Source organism: Perca flavescens, chromosome 19, assembly GCF_004354835.1.
Source record: "Perca flavescens isolate YP-PL-M2 chromosome 19, PFLA_1.0, whole genome shotgun sequence".
Taxonomy (NCBI): domain Eukaryota; kingdom Metazoa; phylum Chordata; class Actinopteri; order Perciformes; family Percidae; genus Perca; species Perca flavescens.
In genome coordinates this window covers 24,551,174-24,574,094 of record NC_041349.1, presented here as the reverse complement: position 1 = coordinate 24,574,094, position 22,921 = coordinate 24,551,174, and the positions used below count along the sequence as shown (strand labels likewise).

General features: G+C 41.3%; 2 protein-coding genes and 1 long non-coding RNA gene across 7 annotated transcripts; 2 read left to right on the top strand and 1 right to left on the bottom strand.

The window, feature by feature from the left end:
* The first annotated feature begins 2,636 nt into the window (after positions 1-2,636).
* Positions 2,637-7,347, top strand: LOC114545420 (lysine-specific demethylase 6B-like). The gene is made up of 10 exons (XM_028563692.1): positions 2,637-2,754; positions 3,263-3,386; positions 3,578-3,670; positions 3,804-4,089; positions 4,175-4,273; positions 4,517-4,687; positions 4,842-5,027; positions 5,313-5,855; positions 6,063-7,141; positions 7,335-7,347. The coding sequence occupies exons 2-10, from the start codon at positions 3,268-3,270 to the stop codon at positions 7,345-7,347; spliced, it is 2,589 nt and encodes an 862-aa protein (XP_028419493.1). The 5' UTR covers positions 2,637-2,754; positions 3,263-3,267.
* A 47-nt stretch (positions 7,348-7,394) lies between these two features.
* kdm6ba (lysine (K)-specific demethylase 6B, a) lies at positions 7,395-19,416 on the top strand. Its single transcript, XM_028564870.1, has 13 exons — positions 7,395-9,814; positions 10,027-10,153; positions 12,255-12,360; positions 12,532-12,737; positions 13,407-13,504; positions 13,591-13,659; positions 13,853-14,001; positions 14,095-14,209; positions 14,363-14,550; positions 14,650-14,791; positions 15,951-16,077; positions 17,278-17,448; positions 17,598-19,416. Exons 1-13 carry the CDS (start codon positions 7,449-7,451, stop codon positions 17,616-17,618), a joined length of 3,885 nt encoding a protein of 1,294 aa, XP_028420671.1. The 5' UTR covers positions 7,395-7,448; the 3' UTR covers positions 17,619-19,416.
* On the bottom strand, positions 11,120-19,470 carry LOC114546184 (uncharacterized). Of its 5 annotated transcripts, none has more exons than XR_003690987.1 (7): positions 15,939-17,588; positions 14,655-14,734; positions 14,384-14,566; positions 14,115-14,200; positions 13,836-14,025; positions 12,205-13,488; positions 11,120-11,155 (listed from the first exon to the last, which is right to left on the bottom strand). It is a non-coding gene; the product is annotated as an uncharacterized LOC114546184 (long non-coding RNA). The 5 variants fall into 5 exon arrangements; XR_003690988.1 differs by lacking the exon at positions 11,120-11,155 and adding an exon at positions 17,595-19,470 and having other exon boundaries at positions 11,845-13,488; positions 15,939-16,851; XR_003690989.1 differs by lacking the exon at positions 11,120-11,155 and having other exon boundaries at positions 11,845-12,380; positions 12,487-13,488.
* Between the last annotated feature and the right edge of the window lie 3,451 nt (positions 19,471-22,921).

Here is a 22,921-nt window from a genome sequence, read left to right as displayed (position 1 = left end):
TTATGCCATGTGTTTTATTATTTTACTATGTTTGAGCTACTCTTTCACATGTGATAGTTGACTTAGCCAGCCCGGCTCTTCCTGTTAGGGCAAGATCAGCCTTGTTTGTGTGTCTGCCTGCCTGTTTAGCTGCACATTGTGTCTGCGTTAGAAGAGAAAGCAAGAGTGAGCGAACAAGAGCCCCTTGCTCCCATTGTGTCGGCCTCCCTGCAGATTTTTTTTTGCCTCTGAGCCACCCTCAAGTTTTCCATGCTGCTCTGAAACCAGGTGCCATCTCAGAAGTCAGAAGGGTTTTAGTGACGATTCTCTGTCTAGAAAGTCAGAAAAGAGAAGCAGCAGGACAAAGAGGTTGTCGGTTCATACTGAAAGAAAATACCACCCTCAGCCCTGAATTATATCATGTGTTTTCAGGCTTTGTATATCATCATACGTCTGAGTATTGTGTTCGCTTGGCTTCATGTTGTTTTAATGACAGCTTGACATGAATGTTTTTGTCGTATTTGTCTTTCAGGGTTGCGGCGCCCCAGAGAGATGATTGGCAGCCAAAGCTAAGACATAACACAACTGTGAATCAATAACTTGGTGCTACTCTTAAAGGTAAGCTCAGCATGAGTATGTGTGTGTATCAGTTTGTCGTAAAGCATGTCGTGTGCAGCCTTGACCGTTAATGCCGGCCTATCTTCACGTAGCAGCAGAGCCTGGTCGATGATGATCCCAGTGAGTCGGAAGGTGTAGGGTGTGTGTGTGTGTGTGTGTGTGTGTGTGTGTGTGTGTGTGTGTGTGTGTGTGTGTGTGTGTGTGTGTGTGTGTGTGTGTGTGTGTGTGTGTGTGTGTGTGTGTGTGTGTGTGTGTGTGTGTGTGTGTGTGTGTGTGTGTGTGTGTGTGTGTGTGTGTGTGTGTGTCCCAACTGGCCTTAAAATAGAGACACAGACATCCAGAGTTGGTGGGAGGAAGAAAGGCAGAGAAGAGTAACTGGTGGGAGGAAGGACTGCGTTTGACCAGAGCTAATTGTGGAAAACTGAGCAAGAGAAATGAAAAATGAATCATAACCTGCGTGTGCATGTCTGTTACTCTCCAACTAATGCATTATACATCACTTGTCACTTTTCTTTTTTAAATGTCACATTATGTGTCTTTAAAATTTGGAGCCATAATGGACAAGTCATGTATAATGCATCAATTGGAGACTTGCACACACTGGTTATGATTCATTTCTCTTGCCATTGAACAGCTTGTTACTTTTATGTTACACTTCCACTGTGACGGAAATCAAATATATCCAATCAAATGGTCTTGACATCTTTGAATTGGTGTCATCCAAATTAAGAGTGAAGTAATCGGGAGATTAAGGTGGGATATTGTTATTTACGGATAAATCATCTTTAGTATAACAATTTAACAGAGATGACAAAACATTCAGATTTTAAATAATTTTATCTGTTACATCTTCAGTGCAGTTATGTTTGTTAACACTAGTTTTTAACAGCAGTGGTGAATGTGTGTAGGTGCAAATACATCCCTCCTAATACATACCCTCTCAGATTTTGTCAGGGATCTCTTTTGTTGTCTTTTTTTAATCGAGGTACATGCACATCTTTGTATCTTGACACCTTCTGTCTTTTGTATTGCGTATATGTGTGTGGGGTGTTTCAGAAAGCAGGGAGGGGAGGGAGTTATCTCTCAGCTTCTTTTATGTTTTCCCCTCAACCGTTTCTCTTTGTGTTGTCTCTGTCTGTGTGTATGTGGTAAGGTGTGTGGGCGTTTTCATGGCACTGTTCCTACTCTCCGCTCCACCTCCCTCCATCCCTTCCTTCTTCTCCATCTTTTTTCCTTAATCTATCCTTCCATCCTGTTCAGACCGTCTGTCGCTGCTGCCCCCCTCCCTCTCCATCACGCCTGCCGTAATGAGATTAAACCTTAGTGTATCCACCGGGTATGCACACACACTTTGTATATACACCCTTCAGAGCACTGCAGCACACAAACACGCACACACAATCATCCACTTAAGAGAGCACAGTATTTTCTCTCACATGCACTAAATCAGCAAAGGCTGACACAACCATGCAGCTTGCACACTTGGCATTGCTTCCAACACTACAGACACACTTGGCATGTGACCAAGGCCTCTCACTCTTAGTCTTTCCCTCTGTCCATTGTTATCAGGAGGCCCATGGTAAGGATTACAGTAACCCCAGGTCTGTCCTCATAGGTGAGCTTCTTACTGAGCCATCTGGGCTTCAGTAATAATTCTGTTCCGTTCCAAGTGGCTTACTGGCGCCTCTTACAGGCTGACTGACTCATAGCAGCCAGCTACAGACAAAGACATCCATCGTGATTTAAGTCTTCAAGTGAATTTAAGTTATTCTAATCTTGCTTGGGGGAATGTCTAAACAAAAAACGAATCAGAGGAAATCTTAGTGGTGGGAATTAGATGTAAATAAGGGTACCTAAAAAGGTTTAATTAAGGTTTTCTCTCCAGTCACAGTAAGCTCTCCATTGCCCTATATTTGACTTGTACCACCTATACAATAGAGAGCCCACTGGCATTTATTGGCTTTTCAGTGTGTCTCTGTCTTACTCGTTCTCATATAGTGACTCTCCTGTTCTTCTCTTCTCTCTCTTACTGTAGCTAATAGGCTTTGGGGTTCTTGGTGCTAAAGACAGAGGAGTCGGGCAGTACAGATATTCTCAGTGTTGGAGTGAGGCCCTCTCTGTGCTGCAGTGGAGGGCTTCACAGACACAGCTAGTCTGGTGAGTAAGAGCTCTCTAATGCACTTTAATAACATTCACTGACAGACGTGTTGTAAGTATATGATAAACAGTACATACTGCTGTTATACAAGTAAAAAAAAAAAAAAAAAAAAACGGTACCAGTAGTCTATAGAAATATGTGGCAACACGTGTGTCAATATGTTGAAAGTAAAGCATGCCAATTCAAATAAATCATCTCTTTCAAACTGCTATATTTAAGTTAGATGAGAGATAACATGTAAAAGTGATAACATTTCTGAGTCTCAGCGACAGCCCATAATTTTCATGGGCTAACTAGTAATTGTAGTGCAATAGATTTTTAAGGTAATCTGTTGAACACTGGTGTTTGTGGCAAAATGAGAAGTCTGTCATTTGACCATAAAGCCACCATGGACGTCATAATATTGAAAGATCTTGGTACTTTATAACAGTAACACAGAGTGATTATATTTTCTATTTATTAAGATATTTAATGATAACCTTAAAGTCATAATACTAACATCCGCAGGCTGGATGCATCACGCAGTAGAGCAGTTTGGCGGGCGTGGCACACGGGATTCCTTCCCTCTGGACGGACTCAACCGGGGACCATGGGCTCCCGTGGGCGGCCGCGCCTGGCAGCCACCTGCCAGGTCTGTGTCCATGGCAACACACACAAACTCTGCTAACTTCTTTGTTAACTTTAATCTTTAATCTGTAATTAAATTTTTGAGTTTCACGTTTTTATAGCAGAACTGAAGTAAAAGCTCAAAATGTACTTAACCTTGGTGTAAAAACTGCTAGGAAATGTCATCTGATTGTACCATGTGGTCTCCATCTGCAGGTGTTCGCCTGGAATAAACCACCAGCTCCTTTCCCATCTACCTCCTGGTCCTATGGGCGGACTGAACCATCCCAGTAAATTCTTTAGTAATGGGTAAGTCATGCACAAAATCATCAGTGAAAGAACAACATTTAGAAAGTGACATGATGAAGCAAGCATGTGGTGTAATCAAGATCTATTTTGTTGTAATATATTTTAACCCTTTTGTCTTCTTTTTGCTGTCCAGGCCCATGCGAGGATGTGAAAAACTTGAGCTCCCACAGCCAATGTTGCCAGGTCTGCAGAGGGAGCAGCAGAGACCTCCTCATCATCATCTTCACCCTCCACCTCCCCACAGAGCATGGGAGCAACTAGGTCAGCTCTATGAATCCCACCTCCCTCCTCAAGGACATCCTGTTGTGCCACTGCCCAATGAGCACTCACTTCGTCCCCATAATGGAGGCTATGCAGGCAACAGCGGCCCTCCCCCCAACCCCCATCTTCCCCACAACAGACCAAACCAACTGCTGAAGGTCAGTGAGAATATTATGATATGGTAGATTTACGCACCAGAGTTGAACAGTTTTTCATAGATTAAAAAACTGACTCTGTTCACAGTTTCGGTGTTGTCTTTATTGTCTGTTTTGTCCTCAGGAGCAGCATGTTCCCCGGGGTCCGCCATTGCTGGGAGATGAGATGTGGGCTCAGGTGCACCAGGTAGGAGCTCTCTAATTGGCTATGATCATGTTTCATCATCCATATAGACACAGAACAATCTCTGATCTGGCTGTCATTACTGCTGCAACCAGACAGATGAAAGACATAGTCAATTCAAAGCCACGGTCACCGAGCTTTGGCTGAATATTTCAGCAATGGAATGTTTTTGAACTGACACTGCAATAGTTGGACTAGTTATCTTCATCTGCCACAGCACTGATCCTTTCATTTTTCTGTTCACAGCAGAGGGGCTACCCAGGGAAGATGCTAGGGGGTCAGCTGAAGAGGCCAGGCCCTCCATTGGGAGAGCACTCTGTTATCCAGCACACTCCTCTGCCATCCATGCACCCGTCCTCCCGCCCAGCTGCAGAGGACTGTCCCAGCCCCAGCAAGAGAAAAAAGAGTTCGGATCAGGTATCAGGAAGGAACATTTTTTTGTGTTATACCAAAACAGCCACAATGAGTGGAATTGTATAACCTCAACTCTAGATTTTCTCTACAATTTAGTTTGTTCTTGTTAATCAGACCATTGAGTTGTAAATGTTGTAATGTCCCACTCCTTGTGCAGGTATCTCATCCTGGACTGCAGCGTTTCCCTGGCCCTGGCCAGTCTTTGCCATCTCAGCACCAGTCATCAGTCCACCACCTCCCTCCAAAAGCTGCCTTGTGGAACCCCCTTCACAAGAACACTCCTTGGCAGCCCCAGACTTCTGACCGTAAGAACCCACAATCGCAGGAGTTCCAGCTCAGAACAGTAAGAAAATATCCCTTCATTAGATATATGGTACTTGGAGCCATGGGTTGATATTTTACTATTGACTTTATTGGATTGAGTGGTGCCATGAAGATCTGTTGATTCCGTTAACTGTCCGAACCTGACAGAGAGTATTGTTAGCTGGGCTGTAAATAACACGTTGCCCAAAATTGATTTCCTCTTTTTTGTTAAGTGCAGCAGCAGCAGTGATCAGATCCTTTGTTAGTTTTATGTTACTCTAATCATCCTCTGTTGCGTTGTTGCTCATTCTCTATCGTATAACAGGAAACCAACAAACAAGGAATGGGTAGCTATGCCCAAAAGTCCTCTCCTGCCTCTTCCACTCCTTCAAACTTCTCCCCTCCACCAAACTCCTCCCCGGGAAGCTACAACCAGGGATGTGCTCCTCAGCTCCAGAAAGACGCATTCCAACCTCAGGCTGTAAACCAGCAGTCCCCTCACTCCTCCTACACCAGCTCCAAACCCTGCCAAACCATGGAGCCTCGTGGTGCTCACAACCAGAGAGGCCCTCTCATTGGGGGCCAAGGTGGCGGCCAAGCTACCTCTCACACGGCATCTACCCCAACCAGGTTAGACAGAGATCAACACCTACATGCCCAATCGTCACCAGCAAACCCTCCTGCAACCAGCAACAACAGCAGCAGCAGCAGTGTGCCTTACAGCCACTTCCAGCCTCATCCAGGGCTGGGGCACAAGGGTCCACCTCCTCCTCCTCCTCCTGGCGGCAGCACCTCAGTACCTCAGCATCTGCAAAGTAGGCCCCATGAGGCTTGGAGATACCAGAGCAGGCCCAGCAGTCACTCCCTAGTGAGTACAAGGCCTTTATGCTCATTTGTACCAAGCTTATATCAGTTTGTTTTTCGGCCGACATAGATGCTATGGTGATATGACGCAGCAGGTGTTTTTACTAAATAAACAGTACTACACTTCATCTGTTAATCCAGCTGCAGTTGTTAAGATAGTGATCATTATTCCATTTATTAATAGAAAATTGTTCTGTATGTTTCTCTTCAGGAGTCGGGTATCTACAGGCCTCCAGGACTGCTACCTCAGAGCCAGCAGAGCCACAATCAGGTCGTGGATAGCCGGGTTCCAGTTCCTTCCCAGCATCACCATCATGTCAGCCCTCCTCTGCCCCAAACCAATTCCACTCGAACACCTGTCATCACAGCCAATCATCCCATAGCCCAGGCCTCTTGCGCCATAGGTGGCTATAGTAACAGCAGGAGCTCTACTGGTGTAACCATGACTGGTGTCTCCACAGTGACCACATCACCCCCTGCTGGTTGCCCTGTGAACAATGGCAGCAGTAATAGCGGTTGGCAGAGAGGAAGAGAGCCAGTAACCCAAACCTCCACCCGTGGCGTCACTAGCCCCATCTCTCAGCTGGATGCTCTGCTGCAGCCAGGATGTCAGAGAGGCCAGACTACCACTGCCAACCAGCTTCACCAACAGGAGCTGCCCAGACCACAACATGGACCCACCAAGTCCCGGCCCACGAAGGGGAAGACGTCATACTATGCTCAGGCAAAGATGGAGCAACCTCCTGCATTTTCCTCATCATCTTCGTTGTTCTCCTCAGGGCACCAGAGGGCAGGGGACAGTGTGATTACAAGCAGAGTTTCAAATCCTCTTCCTGGCTCTCCTACAACGTACCGCTCAGCTCCACGCTCTACTGGCAATACTGCACCTCAGCCATCCAATCCATCCATTCCAGCCGTCTCATCCAGACTGGGTCATCATTTAGAATTTGCTGTGACACGGGCGTACTCTGAGCCCCAGATTTGTCCACCAGCTCAGACCTCTGTTCCTCAGTCCATTGAAGAGGCTCTAGACAAGCTTGATGCAGAGCTAGAGGGTCACATGCAAGCTGAAGAAAGGAGGAAGAGGGACAGAGAAGTGGAGCAAGAGAGAAAAATCAGAGAAGAGCAAAGGCAAAAGAAAGAATGGGAGATGAGACAAAAGCGGGATGAAGAGAAGAAGAGGAAGGAGCTGGAGAAGGAGGAGGAGAGGAAGAAGAGAGAACTGGACAAACAGGAGGAGGAGCGGAGAAGGAGAGAATGGGAGAGACAGGAGCAGGAGAGAAAGAGGAGGCAAGAAGAGGAGAGGAGGAGAGAAGCAGAGAGGCAGGAGGAGGAGAGGAAAAGGAGAGAACTGGAGAGACAGGAGGAGGAGAGGAGAAGGAGGGAATGGGAGAGGCAGGAAGAGGAGAGGAAAAAGAGAGAATGGGAGAAGAAGGAGCGGGAAAGGAAGAGAGAGTGGGAGAGGCAAGAAGAGGAGAGGAAGAAGAGAGAAGTAGAGAGGCAGGAGCAGGAGAGAAAGAAGAGAGAACTGGAGAGGCAGGAGGAAGAAAAGAAAAAACAAAGAGAGTGGGAGAGGAAAGAGGTGGAGAAAAAAAGAATGGAGCGAAAGAGGGAGGAGGAACTGTGCAGTGCAAAAGGCAAAGAGCAGACTGCTATTGAAAATCTGGAGAGACTACTCTCCTGCAACAGTTCCCCAACACGGCGACCTCCTCGGCTCTCTTCTGTTACTGCACCTCCTTCAGATCCATCACCCCCCAGCTCCCAGGCTTCACCCCCTTACCCCTGGCTCAGCCGTGGTGGCGTGCCCCCCTGTCTACCAGGCCAGACACCTACCACCACTACTCCTGTAGAAAGACTGCGGCCGCCCCCCCTTACACCTCGGCCGCCCCCACTTACACCTCAGACGGAGTATGCCAGAGAAAAGCAGAGACAGAGGGAGATGTGGAGCAACAATGGCGGAATGACATTCAGTCCCTCATCAACACACAATACCTCAGGGATGAACCAGTCGGTATACCCCAACAAGCCCCCGACAATGCAAGCCGCACCCAACCAATCCAAAGACTCAGCCATGGTGAGAGACAGCAGCCAACACACTCTCCCTACCTTGGCACTTAGAGAACCCCCTAAACTGTATCAGGCTTTTCCCAGAGAAAACATCACACCACCACGCTCATCCTCCAGCTCCATTAAGGAAATCCTCCACAAGCAGGTGACCAGTAGTAATTTGGAAAATGCCAGCAGCTGTGGCACTGACTCTGCCCAGTTTGAGGAAGAGCCCTCTGAGTTGTCCACATTGCTTCCCGATGGTCTGGCTAACATTATGGCCATGCTCGATGAATCTATCAAAAAAGAAGAGGAGATGTATAACAGTGAAAAGACTGGGTCCACAGGTCTTCTTGACAACTTTACTCCTAGTGTCCAGCCTATCAAGAGCTACCTTTGTGCCCCAGACCTCATTCCAGCAATGAAGCATCAGCCCAACCAGGAAGACTTTGGATCCAATCCTCATGCTAGCCCTCCTGTGCTCAGTCGCCAAGGCTCTCTGGCTTCCCCTTGCAGCCGAACATCTTCTCTCAATGAGGAGGATGAGGACTACCTTAAACCTTCCCCAAACCCTAAACAGTCAATGGACACGGGAGTGGGGAACACCAATTACCGCCACAGTGACCTGGCTAAACTTTATGGCCTCCCAGAGCAAACTAAAAGTGAGGCTGACGAGGATGAGGATGAGGAGGACCCGGAGACACCCTCCTGTTCTCCACCACCCCAAAGACCCCACCTCCACCAAACGGGTGTAAACAACATGTTCAAGTCCCTAGCAACAGTTCTAGGGAGCCAGAAGTATGCTTACCGTGGTGGGCCTTTTGGGAGACCCCCTCCATCAGCTCTGCTTGGGGTCAAATATTCCTCTTCACTGTCACTGGGCCCCGATATATGCCGCCAGCAGCAAAGCAGTTCTCCCACGTCAGATTCAACTCATGCACCATTCAGTCCAACTGTCCCACCTCTTAAGTCCTCCCCTCCTCCTCTGCTAGAAGACAAGAAATTGAAAATAGAGGGCGCTGATGTCTGGAGAGATGATGGAGAGACAACCGAGGACCGAATAAACTCTACCAAAAAGGAAAGTATTTCTACCATAAATCCTATTAAGGTGGTCAAGGAGGAGCGGTTGTTGACGACCATCTCTGAGTCCTCTCTGGCAGAGTTGGGCAAAAGCTGTGAGGTCATGCTTAGTCGACAGTCACTTCCTAACAAGAATTCCATCGATAAACCTGATGGCCATGTCAAAGTGGAGGATAGACACAAACCTGAGAAAGTAAAGGGACACAGAGAGAAAGACAGACACAGGGATAGAGATAAAGAGAGGGAGAAATATAAGAAGAGGAAGGAAAGTCACAGCCACAGGAGCACCAGGAACCATGAAGATAGGAAAGAAAAGAAGAAGCATCGAGAAAAGAGAGAGGAGATGGTCTTCTCCTCTTCTTCATCATCATCATCTTCCTCCACTCATTCCAGCTCCAGCCACAAGCGGCACAAGGATGGCAAGAGCGATAAAGAGAAGAAGGATCGCAGAATTCTTGGCGACCTCAACCTCCAGAGCAAAGAGGGGTCTGAGAATAATCGGGGTCATTATGACACCGATAAAACAAAATGCAACGAACCATCCGGTGCCAGCCCCACCAGTGAAGGAGAGCATTCAGAATGGACCTCGAGAAGTTCTAGCGAGAGATCTTCTGAGGAGAAAAAAGACTCTGAATCTGGTTCTTCATTGGGTTCAACGGACTTCTTGAAACTGAAAGCGCTGTCAGATGGGCCACCCAAAGAGCTAAAGATTCGCCTGATCAAAGTAGAGAGCGGGGACAGGGAGACATTCATAGCGTCTGAGGTGGAGGAAAAGAGGATCCCATTGGAGGAAATCAACATTAAGAACACTGCCAGCGAAATCATCAGGTCCTGCAAGTAAGTGCACTATGGAGGACGACTTTTCTTAAAATCAGTTTAATGTAAAATGGTCTAGATTTTACAAGGCCTTTTTGCATATTTCAGGGAATCATTCATGAATCTTAGTCTAAATAACTCATCAGGTAGCTCATGTGCACAGTAGTAACAGAAACCTGTTTTTTGTATCTTCATGTTTGCATCTGTTAATGTGTTCTTTTTTTCTGTTGCAGGGGGGCCAGAGTGAAAGGGAAGTTCAAAGAATCTTTCTTGCTCCCAGCCTTCTCTGTCAAGCCCATCATGACCTCGGGCGAACCAATTCCCAGAGAGAAACTCAACCCTCCTACACCCAGCATCTATGTACGTCATTTTCATTTCATTTGATGCATATGGGAAATGAACATTGTATCTATAAATATACATGGTAAACAAAGTATGATTATAAATTAACCAACAAAGAAAAAGGTGGAAAGGCACTTTAATGTTTAATCAGACAGCACACAAATAATACATTGTTCAAAGCAACAGAACATTACAGTTTTTCACGATCGCTATGACACTTTTTTCAATACTTTTAACAACTTTCCTAAACTCTTAACACAGTTAGCACAACATCCGTCTGTGTAGGCTATACAATTAACCCATTTCTTGTTGCTTTGACACAAAATGCATTCAGTTAACACAAATTTAAAATGCTTGAACTTCTTTTACACACAAGCTCCACCAAGACCAAAACAATGGATCTTCACTGCCAAATTTACAAATGCTTTCACACTGTATGTCAGAACAGATAACATCATGTTCTAAACCTAACTTATAGGCTAAAGTCAAAGTGAACAGCTGATCATATTGTAAATTGAAACACAAATATATTCCCTGCATTTTATATATGCATTTATTGAGAAACAGCTGATTGAAGTCATGCAAATAGATCGATCACAGCTGATTCCCTTCTAGGAAACACACTCAGGTGTTGAGGTTCTTTCAATCGCATGATCATATGGTAGTACAGTATAAAATGACCTATTTGAACAATATACTGTAGATGAACACAGAAAATAAGAAAAAGGCCTTCACGAGGGAGAGGAAGAAGAGTACCAGGACAATTCTGTCTCTGTCTCCTTTTTTTCACAAACCGTACTTTCTATAAAGCTACTCTGAGATGGGTCAATTATTTTTTGTATTGAATCTCTGCAGCAAACGAAAAAAAATGGTGGCCGGGTTGGCTCAGTGGGTAGAGCATGCACACATATACTTGGAGGTTTATGCCTTGACGCAGATATCCATGGTTCAAATCCGACTTGTGGCTATTTCCTGCTTGTCTTCCCCCTTTCTCTCTCTGCCCTTTCTCAACTAGCTGTCCTGTCGAATAAAGGCAGAAAACCCCAAAAAATAATCTTTACAAAAATTTGCTAAACCCAACAAAACAAAAATGTAGAGGCTTCAACAGAAACTGCAGTGCAAAACACAATCTATGATTAATACAGTCACTTTTGTCTGTTGTATAAGGGCAGACCTGATACATAAAATAATGTAATTTCTGTTATTTCATGGGATGTTAGTGTTTTTTATGACATTGTGCTATGATTGACTAAATGTTCCTGTTGGGAGAGAACATCTGTTAGTGTTTTGGAAGAATTATTTGATTTTGAGACATGATTACATTGTTTTGGTAAACACAGTGTATTGTGTTAGTGAATTATTGTATTTTGAAAATTGGTGTTGGAGTTTAGTTTACAATGTGTGATTTTGAGCATGAAATTAACCGTTTTGCCAATCGTGTGTTGTAGGTGTGTTGGTGCGTTAAGAGTATAGGAAAGTTGTTAAAAGTATTGAAAAAAGTGTCATAGCGATCGTGAAAAACTGTAAGTTGGTTTAATATGTAGTGTACACTAGAGACAGTTGATATTTAGGTATGTGCCTTAATGCAGGGGTCTTCAACGTTTTTTAAGCCAAGGAACCCTTAACAGAGAGACAGATCAGGGACCCCCCCTACTGCATATTAATCTGGTCCTACAATAACTTTTATTAAAGCATTTATAGATACCTTTTTTGCATAGAATACAAAGCTCTTCAAATAGCCTAATAATTGTTGCCATGATTTTATAAATCCCGTTTTAATGTTAACCCTTAAATGTGAAACAGTCAATCCTTTGGGATGAACTGTATCTGTGGATGGCTACCTTAGTGACTACATTACCTATAGGCCAGTAAGTTTACCATCAGTGGATTTATATTCGCTAATAATATGTTGGAATCACGCTAAGACTTTTTAATTTTTGAAAAAACTTTCAAAAATTAACAATAATTTGGAGGCCCCCCTGGATGGACTTGGAGGACCCCCTATTGAAGATCCCTGCCTTAATGTGCTGCCCTCTTGTGGCAATTCATTGTGCATGATGACAAATTACCTGAAGCAGTTTTCATTACTGTGTGTTGACGTGATGTTTCTTCTCTGTAGTTGGAGAGTAAGAGGGATGCGTTCTCCCCTGTGTTGCTGCAGTTCTGTACAGACCCCAAAAATCCTGTTACTGTCATCAGAGGCCTGGCTGGATCTCTACGACTCAGTAAGCTTACACTTGTGTAACTGTAAATGCAAAATTCATGATAAGCTCTCCGGATACTTCTGGAGAACAATTTAAAAATAGTCTTGGTATTGGACATTTTGACCCATTAGTTACAGACATATTTACATCAATTGGTTGTATGTGCCTAATGTTCCCTCTCGCTGTCTTTAGACCTGGGGCTGTTTTCTACAAAGTCACTGGTTGAGGCCAATGCAGAGCAGGCGGTAGAGGTGAGGACTCAGGTGCAGCAGCCTGCTGATGAGAACTGGGACCCCAGTGGGACAGGCCAGACATGGCCCTGCGAGAGCAGCCGCTCCCACACCACCATTGCCAAGTATGCCCAGTACCAGGCCTCCAGCTTCCAAGAGAGTCTGCAGGTAAATATGTTCTAGTACTCCTACTCTAACCACTTCTGCTACCACTATTTCTGCATTCAAGCAAACTGTATATTTAAGCAATATTACATGAGAGGGTGTGATTTAATGTCATTAAGAATCACTTAAGTGCCCATAATATGACAATTATACATACAACAGTTACCTAAACTGTATTAATTTTGTGAGGCAATTTGCTCTCATAATAAATATAAGAAACAGAGATAGTCCCTCCCTCTTTAGTCAGCCAGCCAACTTAAGCTAACTAAGCTGTCTGCTGAAATAAAATTGACAGATTTAGCTTCTATAAGTCTGCAAACTTCACATGTAGCAGACACCCAAACATTTCTAGTAACAGTTAACTTGAGAGCGTTGTAAAAAAAACAAAGTTGTTTAATCCGATGACTCCCTTTATGTCCATATGTTGGAGAGCTTCTGTGTGTTCCACTGTGTTTCGTGATTTATTTACAAATATTTCAAAAAAGGTTTTGATTCAACTCTGGAATGTTGACATTGAAATGGAGTAATATTTTTAGTGATCACTATGGTGTGCCGTCATGTTGATTAATCAGATTGCTTGGTTGGATTTACTTGTAATTCAGTTTAATGATTTAGATAGTCTGGCTCTCCTGTGCTGCAGTTGATAAAACGTGTTGTGATCTATGTCTTCAGGAGGAAAAAGGCAGCGATGACGAGGATGATGAAGATGAGAAGAAGCCTTCTTACAGTTCTGATACTCCAAGCAAGGACAGCTCTAAAGAAAGTAGCAGGTAAGAAATATTGTTAAAAGAGGGCAAAGTTTACAAAAGTGTATTTTGCGATTTGTAGTAATACTTAATGTTTTTCTCCTCCTCAGTGCTGAGCAGAAACAAGTGGGGAAGATAATTAAGTTTGGCACCAACATTGACCTCTCAGATCCGAAGAGGTGAGCAATGGTGGTCATCATTACAAAATATTTGAAAGCCACTAAATATTGCATTGCCCTATGGTGGTCAAGTCTCAATACAGCAGCATGATAGCAGCAAGCAAAGCTCCTTTGTGTGACATCGGTTTACATCAATGCAGATACTTTTCATACATTACTAAAGATTCAGTTCTAACCTGCTATCTCTGGTCAGGTGGAAGCCTCAGCTTCAGGAGTTGCAGAAGCTACCAGCCTTTATGCGTGTAGCATCGAGTGGAAACATGCTGAGCCACGTCGGACACACCATCCTAGGCATGAACACCGTCCAGCTCTACATGAAGGTTCCAGGAAGCCGAACGCCAGGTAAAGGACTCTTTCACGTTACATCTTTAGTTAAAACAATATGAAACATAAGTTACTATCTGAATTAAGATACGTTCATTCTAAAATCAACAGGTCACCAAGAGAACAATAACTTTTGCTCGGTGAACATCAACATCGGCCCTGGAGACTGTGAGTGGTTCTCTGTCCATGAGAACTACTGGCAGGCCATTAGCGACTTCTGTGAAAAGTGAGTAGACAGAGATACATCTGAGAACGCAAGCTGACTTTGTTTAGTACTTCCCAAGTATGAGTGCAAAGGTTATTTAAGATGCTAAGCCCTACACCTTTCTACACACAAACATCACATCTCTAACACAACTTTTTCCTTGTATGTGCTTAGGCACGGAGTGGACTATCTGACCGGGTCCTGGTGGCCGGTGTTGGAGGACCTCTACAAAGCCAACATCCCAGTGTACCGCTTCATCCAGCGGCCTGGAGACTTGGTGTGGATCAACGCTGGAACTGTACACTGGGTTCAGGCCGTAGGCTGGTGCAACAACATCGCCTGGAATGTTGGACCTCTCAATGGTAAGGAGTGCACCATCTAGTGACCAAATAGAGATAACTCAACATTAGTACGATTATTTTGTAAGACCGTGTTCAACATTGTTTGTTGCACATTTTCAGCTTACCAGTACCAACTGGCCCTGGAGAGGTTTGAGTGGAATGAAGTGAAGAAGGTCAAATCCATTGTCCCCATGATCCATGTGTCCTGGAATGTGGCCCGCACTGTCAAGATCACCGACCCAGACACTTTCAAGATGGTCAAGTGAGTATATATGAACTGCCAGTTTTTTAGTTAACACCTACCTAAAACTAATGATAAGCCTTCATCTCACCTTCATCATATTAAGAGAGGTGGAAGAAAATATCTTTGTACCAGGGAACACTTCACAATCAATATGAACATCATAACCTTGATGAAGGATTGCTCTATTAGATTGCATTTGTAATGATACATACTAAAATATATCTATAAAAATATTTAAATTAGGGCTGTCAATCGATTAAAATATGTAATCGCATGATTGTCCATAATTAACTCGCAATTAATCACACTTTTGTTTTATATGTACTTTAAAAAGTCTTTCAAGTTTTTGATGCTCTTGTCACCATGGGACATATACAAATATGCTTGCTTTATGCAAATTGTAACAATCAAAAAAGATGACCAACTCTCCAGAATAACCTCAAAAGGTGCTGTGGTATTTGAGACTCGACGTACTGCGTTGCTTTCTCAGTTCACATCAACAGTACATGCAAATAACTTTAGTTTTGTCAAGAGAATCATCTGGAAGGGCTTTGAAACTGAACTTGCTATATTTAAAAGACTGTTTTTCTTTATCCATTTCTGCTAGCTGTCCACAACATTACTGCTGCATTTCTTCCTCCCCAAACTACGGAATGGCCCTAGGCCCAAACTACAGAACGGCACGTGTTAATTGCACTATTGCATTAGTCTGGCATTGCCAGACCTTCCTCCACAGCGCTGTGGAGAAGGGTCTGGTAAGTCCACACAGCAATCTGGGATGGGAAAAAACATGCTTTTGTTTATTGGCATTTCTTTAAACTAATCACAATGGTCTTGCATAATAGCCTGGGGATAGAACTTATTTTGGTAAGACGTGTACGTTCAAAAGTTGTTTTAGTCGTGCAACAGAAAACTCAGCTGTCTGGATTTACCCTGCAGAGATCTGAGGAGCAGTTAACCATAGTCCTCAGCAATCCACCAGTTTAAAATTGCAACACAAAGAAAGCGGCAGGTAACAGAAATCCGAAAAGAGCAATCCCGGAACGTCGTGGATATAGACTAATCGCACAAAATTAGGGGCGTTAAAAGGAATTTATCACGTTTATTTTGACAGCTCTGGTTTAAACATTCGATGGCAACTTTATATTGTTGTTGTAATCTTTACCTCTTTTGCCAGACACTGCTTGCTGCAGTCCATGAAGCACATCCAGGTCCTGCGGGACCAACTGGTGGCTGACGGCAAGAAGCTTTCCTATCAGAGTCGGGTCAAGGACGAGCCTGCCTACTACTGCAACGAGTGTGATGTGAGTAGCCAACAATCACTCTTACCATACAACTCTCTCTATCAAACGCCAGTTAACTGGGTACACATTGCTAAAATTTCAAATTGAGTAATTGTAAAGTCAGCTTAGTTGTCATGGAGGCTGTAGTGCCGTTTAAAATGTATTGCTTTATACTGATAGGTGTATTTTCTCCTCCTCAACATCAATGAAGGTGTTCATTAACCAGGGCTATCTGGCCCGTGTTCAACCCCTTATTTTGTCAAAAGAAGCCAGTCAACACGGGGCCATGCATACCAATTACCTCATGTGCTGGCAATGGGCGGGGTTTATACAACATACAATTTCAATCAACAGCTAACGTCACATACTCCAGTTTAGCCCTTGGTGTGAAAGGGATAATAGAAACAACTCTGTATAACACTATAATTCAACAGCACCAAAACAAAACTGAAAGTAGGGATGTCCCGATCCTCTCATTTGCTCAGATAACAAAGCTGCACAATGTTTTTTTCTTTACAAAAATAACTAAATAAACAAAAGTAACTAAAATATGCCTAAAGCTTAATTTATTTAATTCTCTCAACACCAAAACCGTTCTCTTTAGGATCCCAGCAAACCCCCAACCAAAGAATAAACCATTTCAAGTTCCCCACTGTACAACGAAAACTAACCTTAGCTAACTAACTCTTGCGCTTAATAGTCAATCCTGGATTTTCTTGTGTTCACTGATGTCAGCTCCAGGGAATAACGTGGTGGAATCACAGAAGAAGTGTATAGAATTAGAGTAATCCGCTTCTGTAAAAAACGGGTAAGTAAGAAAGACAGACTTTTTTTACTTGTTAACAAGAGGCTGTCAAGCTACAAGACACAATGTGGACAGACACTGGTGAGTGGCTCTGGCGTGTGTGATTAAGGGCGGTGATCACTACAAACTGATGTAAATGATGGGAGTAGGGTAATCAGGGTAAATGCTGATCCCCGATCAGTTAAAAAAAAAAAAGCAAGCCAAAATCTGCTCGGATTGGGACATTCTCACCTAGTTGTCCTATCAATTAAAGGCGGAAAAGCCCCCAAAAAAATCTTTAAAAACAAAAAGAAACCCCTCCGTACAATACATTACAATTCAACTGGATCATTGTTACTGCTGACTGACTGGCATTGATTTATAGTAGGAGTACTTTCTGAATGTTTAACCTGAACCTGTTCTCTCCTCTGTTACAGGTGGAGGTGTTCAATTTGTTGTTTGTGACAAGTGAGAGCAACAGCAGGAAAACCTATGTGGTTCACTGTGAGGACTGCGCACGTCAGCGTAGCCCCAACCTGACCAACGTAGTGGTGCTGGAGCAGTACCGCATAGAGGAGCTCATGAACACATATGACTCCTTCAACCTGGTAATTCTTCAATATTCTTGATTCTCCTGCTGTCTCTTGTTGAGGAGTCAATACTTGCCATTTAAGAATTAACTAGTTAATAGTGCCTTTTAAGAATTTGGATGTTCCTTTCTAACGTGGAAAATTGTTTCTGTTGTGTGTCTCACCAGGCCTCGTCCTCCTCCCGGTGACAGAGCTCCCCCCCCCTGCATCTCCTCAGCCATAACCAAAACTCCTGCAAGCCAGGACAAAAGACACAGTTACACTTTGGTTTTCAACTTACCCTTTCATTATTTAAGATCACTGAAGATCATTTTTGCTACTACTACTACTGCAAATACTTGCCGAACAGCCAGTTGAATAAGTTTACTCATCATTACTGTTTACAAAAAGAAATACCAAGCCGCCAATAAAATTACCAGTTTACTCTCAGATGGTGCTTTCAACCAGACACCCTGGCAACATTGAAGTTGAGAACCAGGGGGCAGTTGGTGCGTCTTGTCTTGAATACTGAAATTTGTACATGCTGTTTGCAATTTTTGTGGGGTGCTGTCTTTTTAAAAAATAATTTATTGTTTTTTTCTAAACTAGATCAGCCTAGATATATACCACATTGGCCTTGTATTTAGAAATAAGAGAAAATGAAAAATACTAATAATAGAGATATGAACATTTTTCTAAAGCATTAAGAATAAAAAAAAATACAAAACATACAGGTTTTAATGACTTTGGTTGTTTTGGGAGGGGTTTCATTTTGTCTTTTAGTATGTATGTGTTGTAAATCTTGTGTTTGTATTAATTATACTTTTATTTCCTCTGGAGATTAGTATCCAGTTGTCACTCATCAGGTCCTTTTGTTCATTTCTTCCATCTCTGTATGGGCTCTAAAAAGAAAATCATTGCCATTTGGTGTTTGTGTGTTGTACCTCTGATTGTTTTGTTTCAATATGCAGACTTGGTATTTTCTGGATTTATTTTGGCATTGTACATTTAATTTAAAATGTTTCCTCTATTTATTGGATATCAATGTTCTCCCTTTTTTTAATAGGGTTGTACAAGTTTGCGACTTTTTTTCCTCTGTATTTTTTTATAGAGACAGATTGCTCTGTAAGAACAGAACTGTGGGGGGTTGTGTGTTCACGGGAGTGGAGGCTGCTGTTTCTCTGGTGCTTGCCTCTCATGACTCTTGCCTTTTTCTCCTGATATATATTAAATGATATCTTTATCTTGAATATAACACCACCTTTCCTGTAGACAATAGGCACACTGCTCACGTAGAGAAGATGACTAATGGAATGCTCATTAAGGAGAAGAAAAAACTTTCTGAGAAATGTTAAATTTTTTTATTATGTAGGGGGCTTTTAGATGAGATTTTATTGATTTTATGATATATTATCTGTTGAATATGATAACAGGATAGATGGTGCTAAATGTTCTCTTTGAACAACTTTTTTTCTCTTTTCTTCTTAAAATGAGAATTCTATTTTTCCTGTTGCAATATTACCATACCCTTTTCCTTCACTTTGTGGTCATTTATTTATAACTGCACTGTTTAGAGAAATCACAGACATACTTGCAGACACACACAACCAAACTGAGCCAGACATGTCTTAAACACTTGTGAATTTGTGTGACATTACTATGACTATTAATAAACGCTTTTTGATAAATCCAGAAGTGAGTAGGACCTGTCTGATTTTTTTTTTCAATGAACTTGCTAGGTCATATCTAATCTGCCAATAACATTCATAAATGACACAGGTGACAATGCCTCGCCACCACTCACTAGGCCTGTCAATGAGGTTCTCCAACAGCACCAGAACATCTGTCATGCATAGCTGTGGCTATACTATGACTTTTTTCTACACCCTATACTATTTTTATTTTTTTATCAAATATTAATTTATAAAATACAGAACATACATACATACAACAGCAATGAAGACATGAGACAAACCTCCAACCCACAGGACTTTCAGACAGATAGTACATTAAAACAATGTTTTTACACTTTCTGCTGCATCAACTAAAACAATCAAATTTTGTTTTATTTTTTACTTTTTTCGACATACTATACTATGATATTTATTAGAACTCTAGTATTGCCTTTCTCAGATGTTACAGGACTCTCCATTCCAGGACCAGCAGGCTCAGGAAAAAGTTGAGAACAAAGTCATAGTATAGCATGTCGAGAAAAAAAAAAGTCATAGTATAGCATGTGGAAGAAAGTTGTTGGAATTATGATTCTTTGAGTTTTGTTAATCATTTTATGTATGCATCATGTTCAAAACTACTCACACTGTTCACTGAGCTGTGATATGGAAATGTAGTCCGAGGCCATGTCGTTTTATTATCTCCGGTGACAGGAACTAGACATTTCGTAGACCGGACAGAAACACCATCTATGTGGACTGAATGTGAACAGATGTATATGTCAAAGTCACCAGTGGGGGGGAAAATACTGTTTTCTTATAGGACACAGAGGAGTGTTGCTTGAGGACTTTTGTCCAATGATAATAGAGTATTGTAGAGAGACTATTTCCCATAGGATGAGGAGAGATTTGTTTTTGGATGTATTCCAATCAGAAAGGATTTCTTTTGTTCTTTGACAGTATAAAATCGATGTGCATAAACTTCTCTGTGGGAGTTATTGGGGGAAAACTGATATGGTCTCTGTAACGTACCTGTGAATAATTACATAAACTTTTGCAATATATCACTTTAACCATCTCTGTGTTTTGTATATTGAGTCCTAAAGCACATCACTGGAGAGGTCAGAAAATCTCCATAACAAAGTCATAGTATAGTATGTCGAAAAAAGTCATAGAATAGTATGTCTAAAAAAAAAAAAAAAGGAAAGGTCATAGTATAGTATGTCGAAAAGAGGAAAAAAGTCAAAGAATAGTATGTTGAAAAAAGTCATAGTATAGTATATGTATGTATATATGTCAAAAAAAGTAATATAGTGTGTGAACAAAGAAAAAGGTTATAGTACAGTATGTCAAAAAATAGAAATAGTCATAGAATAACATGTCAAAAAAAGTGGAAAAGAGTCATAGTATGGTATGTCGAAAAAAGGAAAAAAGTCATAGTATAGTATGTCAAAAAAAAAAAAAAAATGTCTGGCTTTTTAATCATTTTTTTCGACATACTATACTAAGGCTTTTTTTCAACATGCTATACTATGGCTTTTTTATCCCGTTTGACATGCTATACTATGGCTATTTTATCCCTTTTTCGACATACTATATTATGGCTATTTTTAACATACTATACTATGGCTTTTTTGGACATGCTATACTATGGCTTTTTTATCCCTTTCTCGACATACTATACTAAGGCTTATTTCAACATACTATACTATGGCTTTTTCATGAATTTTTTCAAAATGCTATACTGTGGCTTTTTTCCACATGCTATACTATGGCTTTTTTAATCCCTTTTTTGACATACTATACTATGTCTTTTTCATCATTTTTTCGACATACTATACTATGGCTTTTTTCGACATACTATACTGTGAATTTTTTCGACTTGCTATACTATGTCTTTTTTATCGCTTTTTTCGACATGCTATACCAAGGCTTTTTTTCCCTTTTTCGACATACTATACTAAGGCTTTTTTTTCCCATTTTCGACATACTATACTATGGCGTATTTCAACATACTATGCTAGGGCTTTTTCATCACTTATCGACATACTATACTATGGCTTTTTTCAACATACTATACTATGGCTTTTTTATCCCTTTTTCGACATACTATACTATGGCTTATTTCAACATACTATACTACAGCTTCTTCATGAATTTTTTCGACATGCTATACTATGGCGTTCTTAATCACTTTTTTCGACATACTATACTATGGCTTTTTTATCCCGTTTGACATGCTATACTATGGCTATATTTCGAAATGCTATACTATGGCTTTTTATCCCTTTTTCAACATACTATACTATGGCTATATTTCGACATGCTATACTATGGCTTTTTTTATCCCTTTTTCGACATACTATACTATGGCTTTTTTATCCCTTTTTCGACATACTAGAATATGGCTTTTTCGACATACTATACTATGTATTTTTCATAAATCTTTTTGACATACTATACTATGGCTTTTTTCGACATACTATACTATGGCTTTTTTATCCCTTTTTCGACATACTATACTATGGCTTATTTCAACATACTATAGCTTCTTCATGAATTTTTTCGACATAGTATACTATGGCTTTTTTGGACATGCTATACTATGGCTTTTTTCGACATGCTATACTATGGTTTATTTCAACATACTATACTATGGCGATTTTATCCCTTTTTAAAAACATGCTATACTATGTCTTTTTCATCATTTTTTCAACATACTATACTATGGCGTTTTTATCACTTTTTTGGACATACTATACTATGGCTTTTTTGGACATACTATACTATGGCTTTTTTGGACATACTATACTATGGCTTTTTCATGAATTGTTTCGACATACTATACTATGGCGTTTTTATCACTTTTTCGACATACTATAATATGGCTTTTTTCGACATACTATATAATGGCTTTTTTCAACATACTATACTATGGCGTTTTTATCACTTTTTCGACATACTATAATATGGCTTTTTTCGACATACTATACTATGAATTTTTTCGACATGCTATACTATGGCTTTTTTCGACATGCTATACTATGGCTTTTTTATCCCTTTTTTCGACATGCTATACTAAGGCTTTTTTCCCCTTTTTTTCGACATACTATACTATGGCTTTTTTATCCCTTTTTCAACATACTATACTATGGCTTATTTCAACATACTATACTATGGCTTCTTCATGAATTTTTTTGACATGCTATACTATGGCGTTCTTGATCACTTTTTTCGACATACTATACTATGGCTTTTTTATCCCGTTTTCGACATGCTATACTATGGCTATTTTATCCCTTTTTCGACATACTATATTATGGCTATTTTTAACATACTATACTATGGCTTTTTTCGACATGCTATACTATGGCTTTTTTTGACATGCTATACTATGGCTTTTTTATCCCTTTCTCGACATACTATACTAAGGCTTATTTCAACATACTATACTATGGCTTTTTTATCCCTTTTTCGACATACTATACTATGTCTTTTTCATCATTTTTTCGACATACTATACTATGGCTTTTTTCGACATACTATACTGTGAATTTTTTCGACTTGCTATACTATGGCTTATTCATCCCTTTTTTCGACATGCTATACCAAGGCTTTTTTTCCCTTTTTCGACATACTATACTAAGGCTTTTTTTCCCATTTTTCGACATACTATACTATGGCGTATTTCAACATACTATGCTAGGGCTTTTTCATCACTTATCGACATACTATACTATGGCTTTTTTCAACATACTATACTATGGCTTTTTTATCCCTTTTTCGACATACTATACTATGGCTTATTTCAACATACTATACTGCAGCTTCTTCATGAATTT

Bases quoted from the DNA above. Each gene is read 5' to 3' on its own strand.
- LOC114545420 (XM_028563692.1), top strand. From the start codon at position 3,268: ATGCATCACGCAGTAGAGCAGTTTGGCGGGCGTGGCACACGGGATTCC. The intron at 3,671-3,803 runs GTAAGTCATGCA...TTTGCTGTCCAG, and splicing joins AGTAAATTCTTTAGTAATGG to GCCCATGCGAGGATGTGAAA. The intron at 5,028-5,312 runs GTAAGAAAATAT...ATCGTATAACAG, and splicing joins AGGAGTTCCAGCTCAGAACA to GAAACCAACAAACAAGGAAT.
- kdm6ba (XM_028564870.1), top strand. From the start codon at position 7,449: ATGGAGCGAAAGAGGGAGGAGGAACTGTGCAGTGCAAAAGGCAAAGAG. The intron at 13,660-13,852 runs GTGAGCAATGGT...ATCTCTGGTCAG, and splicing joins GACCTCTCAGATCCGAAGAG to GTGGAAGCCTCAGCTTCAGG. The intron at 14,002-14,094 runs GTAAAGGACTCT...TAAAATCAACAG, and splicing joins TCCAGGAAGCCGAACGCCAG to GTCACCAAGAGAACAATAAC.